The 21,762-nt window shown below is 36.8% G+C and overlaps 1 protein-coding gene across 2 annotated transcripts in view; it reads left to right on the top strand.

Annotated features, from left to right (window-relative positions):
- PTPRG (protein tyrosine phosphatase receptor type G) overlaps positions 1–18,612 on the top strand; it is an 837,085-nt gene extending 818,473 nt beyond the window's left edge. For both annotated transcript variants that reach the window (XM_049777272.1, XM_049777271.1), the window contains 8 exons: positions 1,150–1,296; positions 2,137–2,230; positions 3,388–3,464; positions 3,950–4,078; positions 7,864–8,010; positions 8,585–8,727; positions 15,470–15,605; positions 17,725–18,612. In XM_049777272.1, coding sequence (XP_049633229.1) covers positions 1,150–1,296; positions 2,137–2,230; positions 3,388–3,464; positions 3,950–4,078; positions 7,864–8,010; positions 8,585–8,727; positions 15,470–15,605; positions 17,725–17,871 — 1,020 coding nt within the window. In that variant the 3' untranslated portion in view covers positions 17,872–18,612. The remainder of the gene's footprint in view (positions 1–1,149; positions 1,297–2,136; positions 2,231–3,387; positions 3,465–3,949; positions 4,079–7,863; positions 8,011–8,584; positions 8,728–15,469; positions 15,606–17,724) is intronic.
- The last annotated feature ends 3,150 nt before the right edge of the window (positions 18,613–21,762 follow it).

The following is a 21,762-nucleotide window of genomic DNA, read 5'->3' as shown; positions in this document are numbered from 1 at the left end:
ACACTTCTGACTTTCTATATTCCTAAAATAAAGTAAAAAGAATAAGCAATTAAGTATTGGAACAAATCTAGCTGAACTCCTTTTCAGAATTTAGTAATAGAGTTACCTACATTAGGGGAGGGGGGCTCCTGTCATAAAGAGTTAATTGGAAGAAGGCTTCAGGAAAGGATGGATTGTACCCTCTAAAACATCTCCTTGATGACTACCAATTATTTTTCTTTCTTAAAAACATATTTAATCATATGATAAAAAGATGTAAAGTTTTTCATTATTGCCTTTAAGTCATATAATGTTCAAGCATCCATTCGTTCACCAGTGTACATCTCCCACCAATACTTCCGGTTTCCCTCCTGCCCTGCAAATCTGTTTTTATGGCAGACGCTGTTCTTTTTTCCCTTCCTCCTTTTAGGCACTGTGGTTTGCACTACTGTTATTGAAAGGGTATCATGCATTATCACTTTTGTCTTTCAGCACCCATTCTTTGTCTTGAATGACCACTTCCAACTCACATTGTGATGGCCCCTTCCTTCTCTGACCTAACTGTCTTCCTCCACTGTTTCACGCTTTTTACTAAGGATCAGTCTTCCTGGTTTTGTTTCTGTTGTCTTTGGGTTTTACTTTCCTATTATATTTCTTTATATCTTCTGAGTGTGGTCATTCTATTTCTGTGCCTCTCTGACTTACTTCATTTAGCATGATACTCTCCATGTCCATCCATCTATCAGCAAATTTCATGACCCTCATCTTTTCAAAGATCTGCATAGTGTTCTGTTATGTAACTATAACCTAGCTTCTTTTTCACTTGTCTGTTCTAAGGCACTAGGGTGTGCCCCAGATTTGGGCTATTATAAATTGTGCTTCAATGACTACTGGAGTATAGATACCTTTTATGCATTGTATCTTTGGGCTGTTAGGGTATATATCTAGGGGTGGAATTGCTGGGTCTTATGGAAGCTCAAATCCCAGTTTTTGAGGAATGTCTATATTGTTTTTCCAAAAGGCAGGAACAGCTAACATTCCTACTAACAGCAAAAGAGGGTCCCTTTAATTGATTTTTATCTTATTTCATTGATTATGACCTACAGTATAATGTTGCATTAGAGGGATCAGAGTGAATGGATGGATGACTACCAATATTGTCCCCTTTAGGAGCAGTACATTTTCATTCATGATGCCTTGTTGGAAGCCATTCTTGGAAAGGAGACCGAAGTATCTTCAAATCAGCTACACAGCTATGTCAACAGCATCCTCATACCAGGCATAGGAGGAAAAACAAGACTGGAAAAACAATTTAAGGTGATTCTTTGTATAAATGTATTTGGCCTATAAAGCAAGGAAGTAAAACTAAAACTTACTTGAGTTTAGAGATAAGGTTTTATAACAAGTTGAAAAAAAAAACTCTAAGGGGGCTGGAGATATAGTACAGCCAGTAGGGTACTTAATTTAAACACAGTGGTTTGAACCCTGGCACCCATAGAGTTTCTGAATCCCTCCACCCAAAAAGTACCCATAAAATGCATTTAAGTACTTAGTACGATTCTAAAATATCAAGGAATTCATTATCATCTTTAAACACTAAGTCCTTTTCTATTTTTTCTCTTTAAATTCTGGGGACTTTCTGCATTTCATTCTATAGGTAATTTTTCCTTTGTGCCAAGATGGAAATAAGATTAATCTGTTCAGTCTATTTTAACGGTAAAATTTTCCTTGAATCTAAGGTGAAAAAAATTAACTGTCAAGAAAATTATAGCAAGGGATATTAAATGAAAAATAGATTATTTTTATGACAGTATAAATAAAAATTTAGATTTTTAGTAGTGAGTAGTTTATATGTTTAATATTTAAAGTGAGATATTATAAAAATACCAATACCAGTATTTCCTCGGGAAATTTTGAGGGTACAATAATATGCTTGTTCAACAAGAATCTACTGATATTTTTGTTGTTTTTTCAGTTTTAACAATTTATATTTTACATTAGAACTTGATGTAAGGTATATATTATACAATAATATAATGATATTAGGTATACAGTGTCAGGATTTAATAGGCATATAATGAAAAACGATTACCAGGATAATATTGGTTAACACAATTCTACTTTTGAATGAAAACTAAAGTATTGCTTTTCTTTCAGCTGGTCACACAGTGTAATGCAAAGTACGTGGAATGCTTTAGTGCTCAGAAGGAGTGTAACAAAGAAAAGAACAGAAATTCTTCAGTAGTGCCATGTAAGATCTTAAAATGACCTCGTATCAGCTGAATGGAATAGGTTTTGTTTTGCTTTGTTCTGTTTGGATCTTACATATAATAAAGTGGTGGAACCATACACTAGAGACATCTAAGGTTGCAGTCAGATTATATGTAGTGGTGCCTAGCAAATTACTGTATTTTTATAACAAGGATCTTAGAAGTCTTCAAATTCAAGAGTTAGGTTACTTCTACCTGTGTTTCCTTTATGCCACAATGATAATTGCTTTTTTTTTTTTAATTACAAGTCTTTCACAGTTATATTTAAGGTAGATAGTGAGAGTGAATTAGGGCAATTCCCATCACCAGTGATGAACTCCTTCTGCCACTGTTCCCAGCATGCACCCCATACCTCCACCCTTAGCCCCCTGGATGATAGAATAACAGGTCCCTTTTGGGTATTGTGTATAGCTTGTTGTAGTTTGAGTCTCTTGATTTTATTATCGTTGACTTTGGATTGGGTGTTTAGGTCTGATTATTTTTTTATTTCCACTCAATGTTCATGAGACCGCTTTGCCCCTAGTACCATCCACTTTTTGATAACTGCTTTTTTTTAACCATCTCTTAAATCATAGTCCTGGATTATTCTGTGTAACTGCATCAATATATTACTCAGGCTCTTCAATTCAAGGCAGTTAATGACCTATGAACAAGATACAGTAGAAGAAACAATGTTGTAAACAGGCAGAGGTAATCATTAGAGGGATCATCTCTACTGAAAAAGGCGACTGTATTCAAGACCTTTATGGGAGTAGGGGGCGGGAGAGTAAGCAAGGAGTTAGCAAAAGAATAGAGTATGTTTAAATAAGTGGAAGGATATAAAATCAAGCTAAAATGATACTGAAATCTTGTCATCTCTGCATCGTATTGTCAGTGACCTGCTGTGTAAACCTCTACCACAGTAAAGATTTATTCCTGTAATATCAGTGTCCTTTTGAGAATGTGAAGCCAAATTTTATTGTATGTCTGCCTTAGAAGAAAACACTTTCACGTGGGTAAAATATATAGGTACATCTTTGAAAGAAAGGTATGTCAGAGAGATCTATTACTCCCAAGTCAATCTCAGAAAACATGGTTGGTTTTGTGTATATAATAAAGCAAACGTGACGTTTTTGTTTTTTTTTTTCCCCTATAATAGCCGAACGTGCTCGAGTGGGTCTTGCACCATTGCCTGGAATGAAAGGAACAGATTACATTAATGCTTCTTATATCATGGTGAGAGTTAACAGTTAATTATAAATAAAGACAATTAAACTGAAAGGTGCTAAAAGTCAGATCCCACCTAGGTGGCTGATTTCAATTTTTTCAAATAATTTCTCAACGTGTACTATCCAAATTACAGAGAGTTCTGTATCTTGTAACCTTTAACAAAAGACAGCTGAACAGTAGGGGTACAAAAATGCTTGCTAAGGAATTCGTTTTATTGTTAATTTCACCCATGTAGTCTTTGAATAAATGTTGAAATTGCTAGTAAGTAAAAACAGCAGGGGTAACTAGCAGTGAATTGCATGTGGAGAGAAAATTATCTACACTTGCAAGCACATCCAAAAATTATCCAAAATGTACTAAGTGCCTTTTTCAATGGTTTCAATATGGTCAATATAGTACTGTATTATTTCCTAAATATAGTTTATTAACACAAAGTTAATTAAAATGACACTCACAATCACTGGTTTGTTTTTTTTTTGTTCTAACTGAAGGGCTATTATAGGAGTAATGAATTTATTATAACCCAGCATCCTCTGCCACATACTACGAAAGATTTCTGGCGAATGATTTGGGATCACAATGCGCAGATTATTGTCATGCTGCCAGACAACCAGAGTTTGGTAAGTAAAGCACTTCTGCTATACATTAATGAGATCTGTGAAGCCAGGAGTGGAAATTACTTTGACATATCACTCCAAGGCTATATAATGTCTGTGTTTTTTAGGGATAGAATTTGGACTTTACAGCTGTAAGACTTTACAATTGGATATTTATGGCCATGCAGAAGGTGTTTGGGAAAAATTCCTTTTGTCTCATTAATAAAACCTTTATATAATACCTAACCTGCTGTATATCACTTTTATTTTTGATTTTGGGGGCCACACCTGGTGGTGCTTAGGGAGTTTTATTCCTGCTCCCATGCTCACAAGAAACATTTAGTGGTGTGGTTCCATTGTCTTTTAAGTGCCAACTGGATTCCTCTCACTTATAAGACATACAAGGAAGGGAATAGGAAAGGCTATTTGTGTCAACTTAGAGATGCTTTTAGGACTTGTTTCAGCTATTCCTACCTTTTTGTTCCATTTATATATCAGACTATATGGAAGATAGTGGTAAAGTGTATGAATAACTGCTTAATTATTTGTGCTTAGACCTCATTGCATTAGTTAGTTCCTCTAAATTTGCTGTGAAAACATTGTAAGATCACAAAGCAAAAACAATAAACAATGAGTATGTGCCTCTAGGAGTATCAAATTAGAGTTTTTGAAAAGCAAGGAGAGAACCGCCTGTGATTGAGCTCTTACTCTGGATGTCATGCATTAGACTGGGTGCCCGGTCAAGAGGAATTTCTTCACTGTGTTGCATTTTGCTTTAGAAGATGGAGGTTGCTTCTGTATGATAGAATGGCAACAAAGATGAAAATATTAAACTAAAAAACCGGAAGTGTACATTTTCTTTTTTTAAAATATCTTTAGTTAAACACCTTGATTACAAACATGATTGTGGTTGGGTTTCAGTCATGTAAAGAACACCCCCCCTTCACCAGTACAACATTCCCATCATCAGTGTCCCAAATCATTTTCAAATTAGCTGGCAATACCTGTTTTATTTGGCACGTGGAAGCATTTAGGGTTGTTAAAACTGTGCAATTGCTAAATGAGTCAATATTTTGTCCTTGCCCTTAATAGAGGACAGTCACCAAAAGTTCATCTGTATAGAAGAAACTAGACTTCCAGTGTCTGAATCAGTATGTCTAGTCTTCAGACAGGAACTGCTCGTACTGTCTCTCTGAGGCCCACCAATTCTAGGCTAGATTCATTCGTGTCTGAGATCACAAATCCAGGACCAAAATTATACTTGTTACTGAAGTTTCTCTGCAATCCTGTGAATAGCTCAAAAGTCACTGGCCCCTAATTCAGAAAACACTGTAGTAGATGCCTCTGCATCTTTAAAATATCATAAACAAAATAACTACGAGACCAAAATGATAGATTTGCATTTTCATAATCATTTCAAAATGATCGGTTATTTTTAAATTTAAATTTGTATTAAATATTTCTCCCATTGTTGTGCTCTTACTCAAGTATCTATTATTATACCACTTCTCAGATATGTAAATAAAGGCTTACTAGATTAATTTTAGAATTACATCTCATTCTATGCTTAAATGTTTCATATGTGTTAAATTCAGAGGTCCAGTCCATTAAAAAGATCCTACTTCCTTGGACAAAATCTATTAAAACCATGACAGAGACTTCTTTTGTATAGTATAACCCAGTTGCTAATCTGTTTCCCCTTATGCTGATCTTTAAAAATAAAAATGTACTTGGCAATAATGTGCATTGAAACTTGAAAGGGTGATAAGTATTATTGGACTCCTGGCTCATTTCTAATGCAACAATGTAAGATTAAACAAAATTCATCTTTTTTGGACATTATCAGAATTATTTCTGACTTCAACAGTAGTAACAAAGCATTTTCAGGAAAAAACCTGAAATTGATATATATATGTAAACAAAGTAATTGCCCTTTGAATTAAAAAGCAATTGAAGGCTTTTGTAATCATTGTTTTTCTCACAAAAGTCACCAGCTTACTCTAACACTTGTGTGACAAAAGGCTGAAAGATCTATGTAGTCTTCTTTAGAAACACTGAATAGATTACTTTTTGAAGATACTTTATATTTATAACCAATATGCTTATTTATACAAGTCACCAAAAGGCTTTGTTATCGTTAATTAACAGTGTTAATTTTAGACAGTGTAAGACTTCTGACCCTTGATGTTCCATTTGTAAAATCAAATGATAAAAACTCCTTAAATTTCTTACTTAGTATATTGTAAGATAATTTCTATAAGAATTGCAAAATGGGGCCCGGAGAAATAGCACAACGCGTTTGCCTTGCAAGCAGCCGATCCAGGACTTAAGGTGGTTAGTTCGAATCCCGGTGTCCCATTTCGTCCCCCGTGCCTGCCAGGAGCTATTTCTGAGCAGACAGCCAGGAGTAACCCCTGAGCAATGCCGGGTGTGGCCCAAAAACCAAAAAAAAAAAAAAAAGAATTGCAAAATGCTGATCAGCTATAGAACTGTAATTAAGAAATCATAGGAAACAATTAGCATGTCTTAGATGATTATGCAGTTGTGAAACAGAAAAATATTAATTGACTCTCCAACCTCTTATTTTTGTTTCTTTTTGCTACATCTGGCTTGGGAGCTAGTCCATGCTTGGAAGTCACTCCTAGCTTTGTTCAGTGGACTGTAGAGCAATAGGGAGCAGACATGCCTCTTACTCTGCCTCTTTGCAGATGTATATAATGTCCTCCATATAGGGAGAATTTTGGTTGCTATGTGAGATGTACTAACAATTATGTATGAAGTCTACTTTACAACAAAACTGTTGTAATAACTGTTGCAGTATCTGTTGAATTCCACATGATTAGTGGAGATATACAGTATTTTTCATACCAGATGACACCCCCCAAAAAAAAGACGGGGAAAATATCTGTGCATCTTATGGAGCAAATGCCACTTGGAGCTGAAGCCTGAGTGCAGGGGAGGAGAGCATACACTTGACATCCACAGTGTTACACCTCCTTTATTGTGTAGACATACCACATAGTATGACCAATCAGGTTAACATACGTTTTTTTTTGTTTTTGTTTTGTTTTTTTTTTGGTTTTTGGGCCACACTTGGCGGTACTCAGGGGTTACTCCTGGTTATCTACTCAAAAATAGCTCCTGGCAGGCACGGGGGACCATATGGGACTCCGGAATTCGAATCAACCACTTTAGGTCCTGGATCAGCTGCTTGCAAGGCAAACACCGCTGTGCTATCTCTCTGGCCCCAACATACTTTCACTGTGACGTATGAACCTTTCGCTCAAGACCATTGGATAGCTGCTGTGACTTATTGTTTTATATTAACAAAAAAAGTATTTAAAATGTTTTTTTTTATTTTCTGATATAAAAAAAAGTTAGGTAAATGTGTTTAACCAGCTGTGGACCTGAATATTGTAAATATACTAAGTCCTTGCAGGCTGGTTGTTCCCAGCCACCATCTCCTTATGGCGTCTCACATTGCACCATTTGCTTTAGAATATTTTTTTTCTTGTTTTCCTTGCCTAAAAACTATGTGCAACTTATGGCCTGGTGCGTCTTATAGAGCAAAAAAAAAAATATGGCACTTCTATATTACAGAAGAAATATGATAGGGCCAAGAGACAGAGGCTAGAACAGATGTTTTGTATATGGGAGCCAGAGGTTCAACATTAAACACTGCCTGTGACCTCTAAGTGTGCTCTCCTCTTAGAAGTGGGGGAAATAACTAAAATTAGAAGCAATTTTTCAATTATTTTCAAAAATAAATGTGACAGCAGGGCAGAAAAATTTTCTTGTTGTTCTAATAGGCTGAAGATGAATTTGTATACTGGCCAAGTCGAGAAGAATCCATGAACTGTGAGGCCTTTACTGTCACTCTTATCAGCCAAGACAGACTGTGCCTCTCTAATGAAGAACAAATTATCATTCATGACTTTATCCTTGAAGCCACACAGGTAACATAAACTTCACTTCCTCAGTAATAGCCTAAGCAATAATGAAGTAATTTCCTACCCTCAAGGCAGACTCAGGCATTTGAGTATAACTAAATTTTAAGTATGTACATTCCTTTTCCTCCCTTCAAATATTTGATTTTTCAAGATGGGTAGCTGAAATGTAACAGTTCCTTTGGTAGCAGATGCATACAAATAGATGCACTGACCTAATTATAAAAGTAAGGTTTTCTTTGCCTTAGAAATGTAATCACTTGAATGATGCGGAGGTGATTTTAAGATTGTTTGCCCTTAGTAAACATCTCAGTGTATAAAACTGCCTCCTTATTAGAAAGCTAAGAAAAAAAGCTGTTTTAATTAACCTCTTTAATGTTTTTGATAAAGAATATATTTTCTAGTTTTCTTCTGAAATTTCTCCCTGAACAAGATTCTCAGATTTCACTACTACCTTTAATGGACTGCCCTACTATTTTACTTTAACCAGTCACATTTAGTTATATTCTTGGAAGTGAGAGCTAGTCATAAACTATATGTAATAAGGAATGGGCTGTGATGAATCATGTTGTGTTGATTGTAGGATGACTATGTCCTAGAAGTTCGGCACTTTCAGTGTCCCAAATGGCCTAACCCAGACGCTCCAATAAGCAGTACATTTGAACTTATCAACGTCATCAAAGAAGAGGCCTTAACAAGGGATGGGCCCACCATTGTTCATGATGAGTATGTACCATTTTCTTATTTTTAATATCTGGTTCTCATTGTATTTCTATAGTAGTGAAAAGGGGAGACCTGCTTCTATAGAGATTTTTTTGTTTTGTTTTGTTTTATTGTTTGTAGTCACATTTATATTTAAGTCCTTCCACTAAATTTCAAAAACCAGTTATTATAAAAGGAATCTTATAGAATGTGGACTACCAGTTTGAACCCTAGTGGCACCAAAAATAAAGATACTTTACTCAAAGAAAAATTTGTAAAAAACAATAAATTTGTGGTTACGATCATAAATTGTGAAAAAGTTATCTCGAGAACAAAATAATTGTCCCTGAACTTCTGTAGTAATGTTCCAACTGACAGTCTTTTTACTTCAATAAGAGGAAGGGTTAGAAATGATAACAAGCGAGGCTGGAGTGGTAGCACAGTGGTTGGGCATTTGCCTTGCATGTGGTTGACTCAGGATGGACGAGGGTTCAGTCCCTGGCATCCCATTATAGTCCTTCAAGCCAGAAGCAATTTCTGAGTGCAGAGCCAGGAGTAACCCGAGTGCTGCCAAGTGCGGCCCAAAACACCAAAAATAAATTAAAAAATTAAAAAAAGAAGTGATAACAAGCATGTGTGACATTTTATTCAGCTAATAGCTTTGCATAGGTGTGGCAGTTTATGCCATGACCGTTGCTATCTAATGCCCTCTCTTTAGTAAGGTCCCACTTTCCTAGATGTTGGAAGACCTAAGTGCTCCCTCTGTAAATAAGAGTTGAATTTTCAGTGAACAACCTTTGTGACATCTATTTTATGACATTTGCTGCTTGAAAGCAAACTGCTTTCTTCTCAGTATTCCATACACATCCATTCAAGCTGATTCTGTTCAGAGAATGTTTATTACTATCAGAGCTTGAATACAGAGCCTATGATCCTAGAGAAAATGTAGAGAACATAGGGATGCGTATTAGATTTAGAAAACCTTGATTCATATTGTTTTTATGCAGCTACTTAATGTTATTAAAATGACAATTATTCACCATCTTATTTACTCTATAACTAGATCAAATAGTAATCTTATATCACTTAATAGTTATCTAAGTATGATCTGAGAATCCCGGATTGGTAGGTGTGTGTCCCCAGTGTCCTTGCAGGAGCTCTCAGAGGTCAACTATTTTTCTATAAATCAGATTCTTTGGGGCCAGAGTAATAGTGCAATGGTTAGGGTGCTTGCCTTGCATGTGACTAACCCAGGTTCCATCCCCAGCATCCCAGGTGGTTTCTCATGCCTACTAGAAGTGATCCCTCAGTGCAACTAAATGTAGCTCAAAAACAAATTAAAGTATTGCCTGTTCATCCTATTCTTACCTGAATGTACAGTAGAATTTTTCAGAGCTAAATGACATGGGATGATACCTTTACCATAGCAACTAATGCAAACTAATGTATGCTTACATGGTTTTGTTTTTTAACATCTCCAAATCTAGTTTCTCATAGAATAAATGTGGATACAGATCAAAGAAGCAAAAGCTCTTTAAGCATCCTTAATAATTATTTTAATTGCCGAGATATTCTGTAGGAAATATAGAAATAAATTCACTTCTTTCAATAAGATGAAAACAGAGGGGCCAGAGTGATAGTACTGTGAGTAAGATGCTTACCTTCCACACAGCAGACCTGGGTTCAATCCCCAACATCCCATTTGAGTAGAAGACAGAACCAGGCCCAGGACAACCAGACAGCTGGCAAGAAGTAGGTGCTAGGCAGAGTCCACTCATTGGGCCTAAACCTGCTACTTCTCAATGGTTTAAGCATTTCTCTGCCTAACTTTTTCTTTATCCCAAGGAAGGCTTTTGTGTTGCTGGTCTTCTAAGTTTTTTTAAAATTAATTTTACACATTGTGATTTACAGTAATAATAATAGCAGGTTTGGGCTGGAGAGATAGCATGGAGGTAGGGTTTTTGCCTTGCATGCAGAAGGATGGTAGTTCAAATCCCGGCAGGATTTCTGAGCATAGAGCCAGGAGTAACTCCTGAGCACTGCCGGGTGTGATCCAAAAACCAAAAAAAAAAAAAAAAAATTAATAATAGCCGGGTTTTGCACATAAAATATCTCAGTGCCACACCCTCCACCAAGGTCCCTTACAGTAATACACTTCCTACTAAAGGCCTACCTTAATGATTTCTGGGAAAAGCTGTGCTTTTCCCATTAGCAGGATTTTAAACTCTGGACTACATTTCTAATAATAGGAAACATAAAAGGTATCATTGATTGGGCACATACATTATCCACCATGACTATACACAAGATTCCCTAGTGTGTTTTAAAATGTATATAAACATTACTGTGCATGAGGTACTTAAGATATGAAAGAAATAAAAGTACTTTCTTAGGTATAGGCAGGGCGGTATAAAAACATTTCTTTTTCTCAGAAGAACTTGTTAACAAGCATTGCTTTGAACAGGGCCCTTTGAAAAAGTGAGAAACTACCAAAGCCAGTGAATTTATATAATATTTGTGTTTTATCTAGATTATAAATTACTTGTATCTCTAAGTCCCTGTAGTTTTAAGTGCAAATCCAGGAAAGTTGACATTGTTTAATCCAACTTAATTACTAAACTTCTAAGAGAAAAGGGCCTTTATCCTTTCAGTCTTCATTCCTTCATTATAATGCGAGGTACGTAGAACATATTTGACTTTGTTTCTACTCAATTTAAAAGTCTTGTTGAGTATTTCCTTTTAATTAGGTTAACTTTTGGTTTGGGGCCATACTTTGATGACACTCAGAGGCAACTCTGGCTTTACACTGAGAATTATTCTTGGGAGTGTAGGGAAGATCATATGGAATGCCAGATTAAACCCAGGTCACCATGTGCAAGGCAAACACCCTAACTGCTAAATTATCTCTCTGATCTCAAATAATTTAGGTGCATATTTAAGAGTAGCTAAGATTGGGGCCGGAGTGATAGCACAGTGGTAGAACATTTGCTTAGCATGGGGTTGACCCAGAAAAAGCCTGTATTCGATCCTAGGCATCCCATATGGTCCACTGAGCCTGCCAGAAGTGATTTCTGAGCACAGAGCCAAGAGTAACCCCTGAGTACCACCAGGTGTGGCCTAAAAACAAAAACATAAAATACAAAACAAGAATAGCCAAGATAGATAAGTTCGACTATTAACCCCTGATAGCAAGGGGTGGGGAGGATCATGAGCCTAGAAGTTTTATCAGTTCAAGCCCTTACCTTCCTTAAAAAAAGTGAGTATGGGCCTGGAGAGATAGCACAGCGGCGTTTGCCTTGCAAGCAGCCGATCCAGGACCAAAGGTGGTTGGTTCGAATCCCAGTGTCCCATATGGTCCCCCGTGCCTGCCAGGAGCTATTTCTGAGCAGACAGCCAGGAGTAACCCCTGAGCACCACCAGGTGTGGCCTCCCCAAAAAAAGTGAGTATGTGTAGCTTGAAAATAAAAAACCATTCTAGGATGAAAATAAAGGTAAATCCAATACGCTGAACCTCTTAGAAAAGATACAACATAACATAAAATACAGCATCATATTTCACAGATTATAATACTTGAAGGGAGACTACAAAATGAATTTAAAACAGAAGCAAATGGAAGCACAAGAAGATAAGGACTACCAATACAAAATGCAGTACAGAAAACAAAAAGTTGAATATGGAAGTTATATGGAGATGATGACATATATGTGAGAGGTAGTACAGAAAGATATGACAGTAAGGAATGTTTAGTATACATATTATAATAATAATGATAATGCATGTGGTGATGTTAGGAAAACATTTTAATACCACTATTAGTCTGTTTTAAGTGATATAAAAAGTGCATTAGAGGGGCCGGCGAAATAGCATGGAGGTAAGGTGTTTGCCTTTCATGCAGAAGGACGGTGGTTCAAATCCCGGCATCCCATAGGGTCCCCTGAGCCTGCCAGGAGCGATTTCTGAGCATAGAGCCAGGAGTAACCCCTGAGCGCTGCCGGGTGTGGACCCCCCCCCCCCAAAAAAAAAAAAAAAAAAAAAAGAAGTGCATTTGAGAAAATTGTTTGGAGAGGCCTAGACTGTGGTGACACAAATGGTTTGCTTACATTCACTGACCAAAGTAGCATATTCTACCTTATACTTTATTTTATTTTATTTTATTTTAATTTTGGTTTTTCTTTGTGGGGGGGCATACCTGGTGACACTCAAGGGTTACTCCTGATTATGCACTCAGAAATCGATCCTGGCTTGGGTGACCATATGGGTCACCGGGGGATCGAACTGCTGTCTGTCCTAGGCTAGCGCTGGCCAGGCAGATGCCTTGCTGCTCTGTGTCACTACTCTGGTCCCAGTATTGCTTCCTTTGGGAAATACCAGTAGTTCATTGTGAAATGTTTTAGATATTTAGGTACTGGGAAACATACAATGAAATAACACATTGTATTTCCCCTTCCTAGGAAAGTGCCATAAAGTTGAAAGGTATTTCTTTTTCTTTCTATTTAGAAAAAACTACCTAGGGCCTAAATACAGCAAGGAGTGTGCTTGACCTCCTGTGGCTGAAACAGGTTTGAACCCTCTCATCCCCTATGGTCCCCTGAGTCCACCGGGAGTAATTCTTAAACACTGTTAGTGTGGCCCCAAAACAAAACAGAAAAGTTTTTTTGTTTGTTTGGTTGTTTTTGTTTGTTTTTTGAGCCACCCCTGATGACACTCAGGGGTTACTCCTGGCTATGCTCTCAGAAATCGATCCTAACTTGGGAACAATATGGGATGCTGGGGGATCCAACAGCGGTCTGTCCTGGGTTAGCTGCGTGCAAGACAAATGTCTTACCATTTGTGCCACCGCTCTGGCCCAAAAAGAGTTTTTTTTTTTTTTAATAGAAATTTAAAATAAAACATATTCCTTTTTTTGGCCAGTTTGTGGACCATTTACAGCTGTATTCAGGGCTTATTTCTGGTTTTTTGCTCTGGGGTTGCCGAGGCCATGGGCAATAGTGGGGATAAACCTAGGTTAGCTTCAAGCAAGACAAGCATTTAAACTCCTATAATATTCTTTAATCTTTAAAATATTCTTTTTAACATAAAATATGAAACTTATTGTGAATTTTTTAATTTTGAAAACACAGAACCTTTACATAATAAATACATTGTGATACCTCCTTGTACTGTTTGATGAAGTATCAAAATTGATGAGGCAAGGGTCTGGTAAAATAGTTCAGTGGGTAGGTTACTTGCCTTGCACTGGGTTTGACTGCAGCACTCCATATGGTTTCTCAAACCCTACCAGGAGTAATCCTGGAGCACTGCCCGCTGTGGTTCTTTCAAAAAACAAAACTCTAAGAGGAAAAATGTAAATAGCAGGTAAAGATGTGATCAGCTTCCTAAAGAATCCACAAATTAATAGAACTTCAGAAGACACCTGGTACATAGTTAAACACAAATTTATCATATAAAAATAAGTACTTTTCTTATATAGCAACCAAATGCAAAGGGAAAATATACTAAGACCATTCCTAAAATCAACAAACTCTAATATACCTAGGAATTGATCTTATATAAACCAGGAACAACTAGGAAATATAGTCAAAGCTAATAAAAACCAGAATAAAAAATAGCACAGCAGGGCCCGGAGAGATAGCACAGCGGCGTTTGCCTTGCAAGCAGCCGATCCAGGACCAAAGGTGGTTGGTTCGAATCCCGGTGTCCCTTATAGTCCCCCGTGCCTGCCAGGAGCTATTTCTGAGCAGACAGCCAGGAGTAACCCCTGAGCAATGCCGGGTGTTGCCCAAACACCAAAAAAAAAAAAAAAAAAAAAAAAAGTAGCACAGCAGTAGAGTATTTGCCTTGCACTCTACTGACTCAGGTTAATCCCCAGCATCTCATAAGGGCCCCCCAGCCTGCCAGGAGTAATATCTATGTGCAGAGCCAGGAATCACCCCTAATTACCACTGGGTACGGCCCCCAAACAAACAAACAAATAACAAAAATAAAACAGAAAAAGCTATTCTCTGACTCTCACATTTTGAACTATACTCAGTGGTGGTCAGAAATCACTCCTGGGGACCAAACCTGGGTTGGCTATGTGGAAGGCAAGCACTCTATCATCTCTCTAGTCACAATAAATATTCTTATGAAAGGAGTTTGAACTGGTAAAGACCAGTTGAAAGAAATATATGGTGATTTTTTTAAAAATTGAGAGTAACTTTACAAATTATTCAGAGTTGAATATCTTTCCATGAATTTTATGTATGTGCTCTTATTTGGAAAGTTTCACTTAAGTGGCAAAAATAATTCATGTGGCAGTCATAAAAATTCTATGACTACATTTCACATCATGCATTTTCCTTTTTACTCATATTTTTATAAGTTCATTTTAGCTGGTTAAGATGTTAAAGCTATTTCTTTTAGAACCTTTTTTCTTATCCAGTAACTTCTAGTTAAGATTATTGTGTTATTTATTCTATTAACACTTAATCATATTTTTTCAACAGCAAAATTTCTATAGCCCACCTATCTTAATTATGAACTTCTCATGCCATAAATATCAAGGGATATATCTGATAAATCAATTTAGGAGATTTTACATTCATAAACAAAGGTCACTGTTAGACAAGCTTCACAATCTTGTTTCTTGTCCTATATTTCACTCAAGTTCTAGAATAGTTCTCAATATAGTACACTTAGTGTCTGTAGATATGGGTAATGGTAATGTTATTCCATTCAATATTCAGTTCCTTGGTAAATCTGAAATAACGCTTTTTTTATCTTAAGGTACGGAGCAGTTTCAGCAGGAATGTTGTGTGCCCTTACCACTCTGTCCCAGCAACTGGAAAATGAAAATGCTGTGGATGTTTTCCAGGTTGCAAAAATGATCAATCTTATGAGACCCGGAGTATTCACAGACATTGTAAGTACTTGGCTTATTAATGAAACCTGCACATCAATTGAAACTCAGAACTCCCTCTTTTTTTTTTTTTTTAATTTTTTAATTTTGAATTATGGGAACAAAGATGCAAAGAAAGAGGACAAGGTAAAGTTACAGTGGAAGGACTATCACCCATAACATAATTCTCAGAAGAAGTCCCCTTGCTGATATCTTAACTTTGAACTTTCAACCAAAGAACCTTAAGATAAATAAAACAGAATCCATGTACAATTACTTTGTCCTTCAAGTCCCCAGATTGTAAAACATTATAATATTTCTTAACAGCACACAAGACAATCTAAAGCCATAAAACTTATGTAACCCCTTAAACATTATTGGCATAGTATAGAACTCCCTCTTAAGGACAGTGATGTGATTTAGCTCAAAGGATGGCAATGATTGGAGATAATTTTGGTGGTTACAGCAGTTGTTCTGTTATTTAGTGAGTAGAGCCCAGGAATTCTGCTAAAACATCTGACAAGCAAACACAATCCCTCTACAACAAAGAATTATCGGCTCACAACTGTCAATAATTCTGTGGTATGGGAGATAAATAGCATATGAATGTAGTATGAAAATTCATAACCTCGTTACAAGGATATCCTTAATGAACTGTCAATATTAAAAATTAGTTCCTAAGTAACAGATCAAGGGCATGAAAAAGCTATGGGTCTGGCTTATAAGACTTCAGAAAACTTTTTAAGGCTGGGGAGATAATGTAGTGGGTGGTTGCCTGTCTTGTATTCACACGGCTTGGGCTAAATCCCCAGCACCTCACATGATCCTTCAAACACTGCCAGGAGTAAGTCCTGAGTGCAGAGTCTGGAGTAATTCCTGAACATTGCTAGTGTGACTCTAAAACTCAAAAACTGGAGCTGGAGCACATTGGTAAGGCTTTTTTTTTTGGGGGGGGGGGCCACACCCGGCGGTGGTCAGGGGTTCCTCCTGGCTATCTGCTCAGAATTAGCCCCTGGCAGGCACGGGGAACCATATGGGACGCCGGGATTCAATCCAACCACGTTAGTCCTCGATCGGCTGCTTGCAAACACCGCTGTGCTATCTCTCCGGCTCCAGTAAGGCATTTTTGCAGCTGACCTGGGACACTGGGACAGACCAGGTCAGACAGGAAAAATTTCTTTTCCTTTTCCTTTCTCTCTCTCTCTCTCTCTCTCTCTCTCTCTCTCTCTCTCTCTCTCTCTCTCTCTCTCTCTCTCTCTCTCTCGCTCTCTCTCGCTCTCTTTCCTTTTGTCTTTCCTTCTTTTTCTTTGTTTCCTTCCTTTTTCTTTCCTTCTTTCCTTCTTTCTTTTTCTTTTTTCCTTCTTTCTCTTTCTTTCCTTCCTTTCTTTTTTCTTCCTTCCTTCCCTCCTTCCTTCCTTCCTTCCTTCCTTTTCTTTTCTTTCTTTCTTTCTTTCTTCCTTTCTTTTCTTTCTTTCCTTGTTTTGGGCCACACCCGGTGATGCTCAGGAATTACTCCTGGCTATGTGCTCAGAAATTGCTCCTGGCTTAGGGGACCCTATGGGACGCCGGGGGATCGAACTGCAGTCCTTCCTAGGTCAGCACATGCAAGGCAAATGCCCTACCACTTGTGCCACTGCTCTGGCCCCCAACCAGGAGCAATTTCTGAGCCCAGAGCCAGGAGTAACACATGAGTGCCACCAGGTGTGACCCAAAAACTTAAAAAAGAAAAAAAAAAACCAACCCCAAAAAACTTCAAAAAGAAAAGAGAAAGAGAGAAAGGATTAAGAAAAGTTTTGAGGGCCCGGAGAGATAGCACAGTGACGTTTGCCTTGCAAGCAGCCAATCCAGGACCAAAGGTGGTTGGTTCGAATCCCGGTGTCCCATATGGTCCCCTGTGCCTGCCAGGAGCTATTTCTGAGCAGACAGCCAGGAGTAACCCCTGAGCAATGCCAGGTGTGGCCCAAAAACCAAAAAAAAGAAAAAAAAAAAAGAAAATTTTTGAATGTTTCTTAGCATAAATGTGTTCTTTGTCTCTAAAAACATGTTTTTCACAGTGACTGATTTTTTTAATCAGCATCCCCACCTTCGATAAAATGATTAAAGCCTCTCTGTGATTTAAAATGTCTTCCTCTTTGTTTTTCAGGAACAATACCAGTTTGTCTATAAGGCAATGCTCAGCTTGGTCAGCACTAAAGAAAATGGAAATGGTCCCATGGCAGTGGACAAAAATGGTGCTGTTTTAATTGCTGATGAATCGGATCCCGCCGAGAGTATGGAATCACTGGTGTGATTGAAATCCTGAAAGGGCACTTCATTTGTAAAACTTCTGAAGACAGAACTTTTTTGAGGCCTTTTTTGCCAGACTCTAGGTTATACAATAACCCAGTTACTTTTTTACACTGATAAAAGTTTTGATATTTATTTTTTGCCATTTTATGTCTTAATGGTATCCTACTGAGCATTTGCACCTCTGTTCATTTCACAGTGAAACGCGGTTTTACCTAGTTTGCACTATCTGATCAGTGTTACTGCCTATAATCTACTATTAAAGCAAACCCAATGTGACATTCCATGACAACCGATGCTGTTTTTAGTTCAGCACAGTGAACGTCTTTGTTATGACAGTGAATATTGAGTTTCTTATAATTATTATCATCTATTATGATTATATTGCTAAAGCAGTTGCATTCTACTAGCAGGCAATGCAGTACTACTTTTCCTCAGCCCTCTTCTTCTTCTTTTTTTTTTTTTTAAAGGCACTGTTCAATACTGTATGTATTCTGTATTTTAACCAAGTGGGTAAGCATTGTTCTTTTCAGGAATAGCAGGTTTCTGGGAGTTACTAAGGCCTATCAATAGCCCGGCCTTGAAATCATTCCATTTATGATGGAAGATATATCCATTTGGAAGGTTCAAGAGTTGCTTCATGTAGACATCATTTATAAGTTACAAAGTTATATTCACAGCTTTTAAAAAAATTGCCCAATTGTGTCAAAATAAAGGATATCTCTGTGTTGCAGTTTTCACAGTAGTTATGTGGACAGTGTGTGTTATTTCCATTTTGACTCTCTGAAATAGCTACACCCTAAAATCAGGGCCAACTTTTGCGGTAGAGGGAAGGTAATATCTTATAGAACTGAGTTATGAAACCCTCTCGTGACTCTACATTGATGCTTCTTAGTTTATACCATTCTTCACAGCAGGTAGATTAATGAAGATGTTTGCAGCTGTGATTTTTGCATCTAGTCCTCTTAACAATTCCTATTATTTATATAGTAACCTAATAAAAAAAAACTACCTATATAGTTGACACTATCCTTTCTTGCCAAATGTTTCTTAATTATGTACATTTTTTTCTTAGGATTAAATGGAAAATACTGCATTAGAAAAGTCTTGGCTTTGTCTAGCCTCCCAACACATGGTTCTATCTGATTTGGAGAAAGAGACTTAGAATCTTGAGTAAAAGGGGAAAAAAGCATTTCAAAGGGAAGACCACTTTATATGTTTTCGTGTAGTTCGGCTTGAGAAATAGAAAAGCTTATGTAAATGATGCTGATAATGATTACACAGACCCCCAAGGAAGTTAATTGGTTTAATCTGTGAAACAATAGTCCCCATGTAATACCTAATGGGAAAAGTAGAAGCTTTCACAAGAAATTTCACTTCACTTATAAAATAATTTATTGAGATCAGTTGCTTCTATTGAATATTTTAAGGGATTTTTTTTAAAGGGATGGCTTCAATTCATTATCTGCAGAATAGGAGCTGTTCAGGAAAAAAATGGTTTTATTTTTCATATTAAATGTCAACGAAAAGGTCCATCTTGGCTACTATTATACTATCGGAATAGTATCATGATAATCAACATTGATGTTCTGTTTTTCTTGAGTTGACTTTCTCTGAAGTTTGTCAGAGTGGTACCTACAGACCAAGGCTGCTGAGAGGCTACAAGCCAAGTTCAGGAATTTCAATACATAGGTCAGGTCAGCAAAACTTCTATGAACTGTATGACTGCAGGGTTTCTCCCATCTTTGCATCACATAGGTTGAGTAACAAGCAAGACTTTTCATGAACTGTGTCAGCTAGGCTTGACAGAAGGTGTGCAAGTGAGTCAAGTTTGCTAAATTGTATGTGCTAGATGACGCAGCTACCTTGACTGTCCCTTTGCTCCCACCAGAGGTGGCACAAGCAAATGTCTAGCTAAACTTAAGGGAAATTCTTGACTGTAGGATCGGATCACTAAAACTGCCAGGTGGTTAAGAGGAGTCAGGAAGAAGGCAGGTTTCAGATTATTATAAAAGCTAGATCATTTCACACCAGTAAGCGAGTTATTTAGTTGAATGGAGTATTAGTATGACCTAATTCTTTTCAGTAGTTATCACAGTGTACTTTCCTTTCAAAAGTAATGTTCATGTTGGACATTCATGTCATGTCCCTCCATTTATGAATTTTTCCCCTCTTAATAAATGTAAATATTGGCTAGAAGACATGACAAGTATTCCCTTTTATGCTATTTCATGGAAATGCATAACCTCCAACAAAATTCTGTGGCCATCCCTGATGTGGGTATTAGAATAATAACATAACAAACAAATAGAACAGATACATTACAAAGATGGTTTAGAAGTTCTCTAAGCAATTGTGTGTCTATAACAGGTCTGAACCAAAATCCATAGAACCTGACTCAGTGAACCATACACAACTGTTATTTGCCTATCTTGCCAAAATGGTCCAAACATACTTCACTGATGATAGGTATAGTCACCAATTTATCAATGTCACCAGAGTGCATCCTCAATAAAAACAAAAACCCTTCATCCTCAATTAAAAAAATCCTTCAATTATTATTGGCAAAAATATGCTTCCATCTTTCCAGAGGCAGAGTTTCAAAGATAGCATCCATTTTCTTGGGAGACCTAAACACTTTGCTTAACTATATAAGGACGTTATTATGACTTGGACTCAGGAGAAAAGGGAAATAAATAGCTGTTGCAAGCTAGAGTGTGCTACTTTATGTTTCTTTGAGTGTATGGATTTAGCTCTGTTCATTCAGAAACAAAATTCACACATCATACAAAACTGAAATGATAACTAAGTGCCATGCTGGACATCAGAGAAAAGAGAACTTACTGCTGTTAGAACTCTGTTACACCCAAAACCACAATATCTTTTACATCTAAAAGATGTGATTTCTGAATTTCAAGAACAAGTAGAACTGAATTGGTTTTCCTAATGTTATACCCTGGAGCTATTAGATTATTGCAAATCAAAGAGTTTGGTAACATCAGAGGAGGTTGTAGTGTTTGAAGTTCAGCTGTTGAAGTTTCTAGCCCAGAGTGACTTATTGAAATCGACAAATAACCTTAATTATTTTATAATGATACAGCACAACTGCCTTGTTATAAATTTTTCTTAAATGCATATATACTGTATTTAAATTTTAAAATATAGTTACCAATTTACCAAAGATACATACTGCTAATTCTAAGCAAAAAAATAAAAGAAACCCAAACTCATCATAATTTAAGAAATAGTAATTAAAAAGTAGCTTGTCATATCAGTTACTGGAAATGCATTTTCAACTCTTATGTTCTAAAGTTTATGTTCAAATGGTGCCAGTGAATTTTTAGATGAAGGGAAAATGCCTGCTTTTTTTTTTTTTTTTTTCAGAAAACAGTTGTAATTTAACCTACCCCTTTGCACTTTCCCTCAGTTGCCATTTAACATACACTATTGGCTTCACTTATCTCTAGAAAGAAGGCATGTTACAAATAGAAGGGAATTGTAATAATATTTGGCCTCTACTTTCTTAGCTCTTAAACTGTTTTTAGTATTTTTGTTAAATATTTGCAAAGGGAAGCATTTTCTACAGAGGATAATTAATTTCAAGAAAAAAAATATCTTGAGTTTTAAGAAATAAACATCTCCAGAAAAGGAGACAGTCAATTTTATAAAATGTCGCAACTCTCCAACATTTGGGGTAGTGACTCCATTTTTGTTAGGACACTTGAATCTAGCAAGCAGCCATTGTTTCTTAAAAAAGAGAAAAAAAAATTCAGCCTTCACGTGGACTCATGTTTATTTCCCTTCATTTTGAAATAGATAAAATCAGTAAAATTGTAAATATTTTGTTGCTTGGATAAGCATCTTCTGGAAACTTTGTATCTATGGTATATAATCA

Source organism: Suncus etruscus, chromosome 7 (genome assembly GCF_024139225.1).
Source record: "Suncus etruscus isolate mSunEtr1 chromosome 7, mSunEtr1.pri.cur, whole genome shotgun sequence".
Lineage (NCBI taxonomy): Eukaryota > Metazoa > Chordata > Mammalia > Eulipotyphla > Soricidae > Suncus > Suncus etruscus.
Note: the sequence above shows the minus strand (reverse complement) of the source record. Positions and strands in the feature narration are given on the sequence as shown.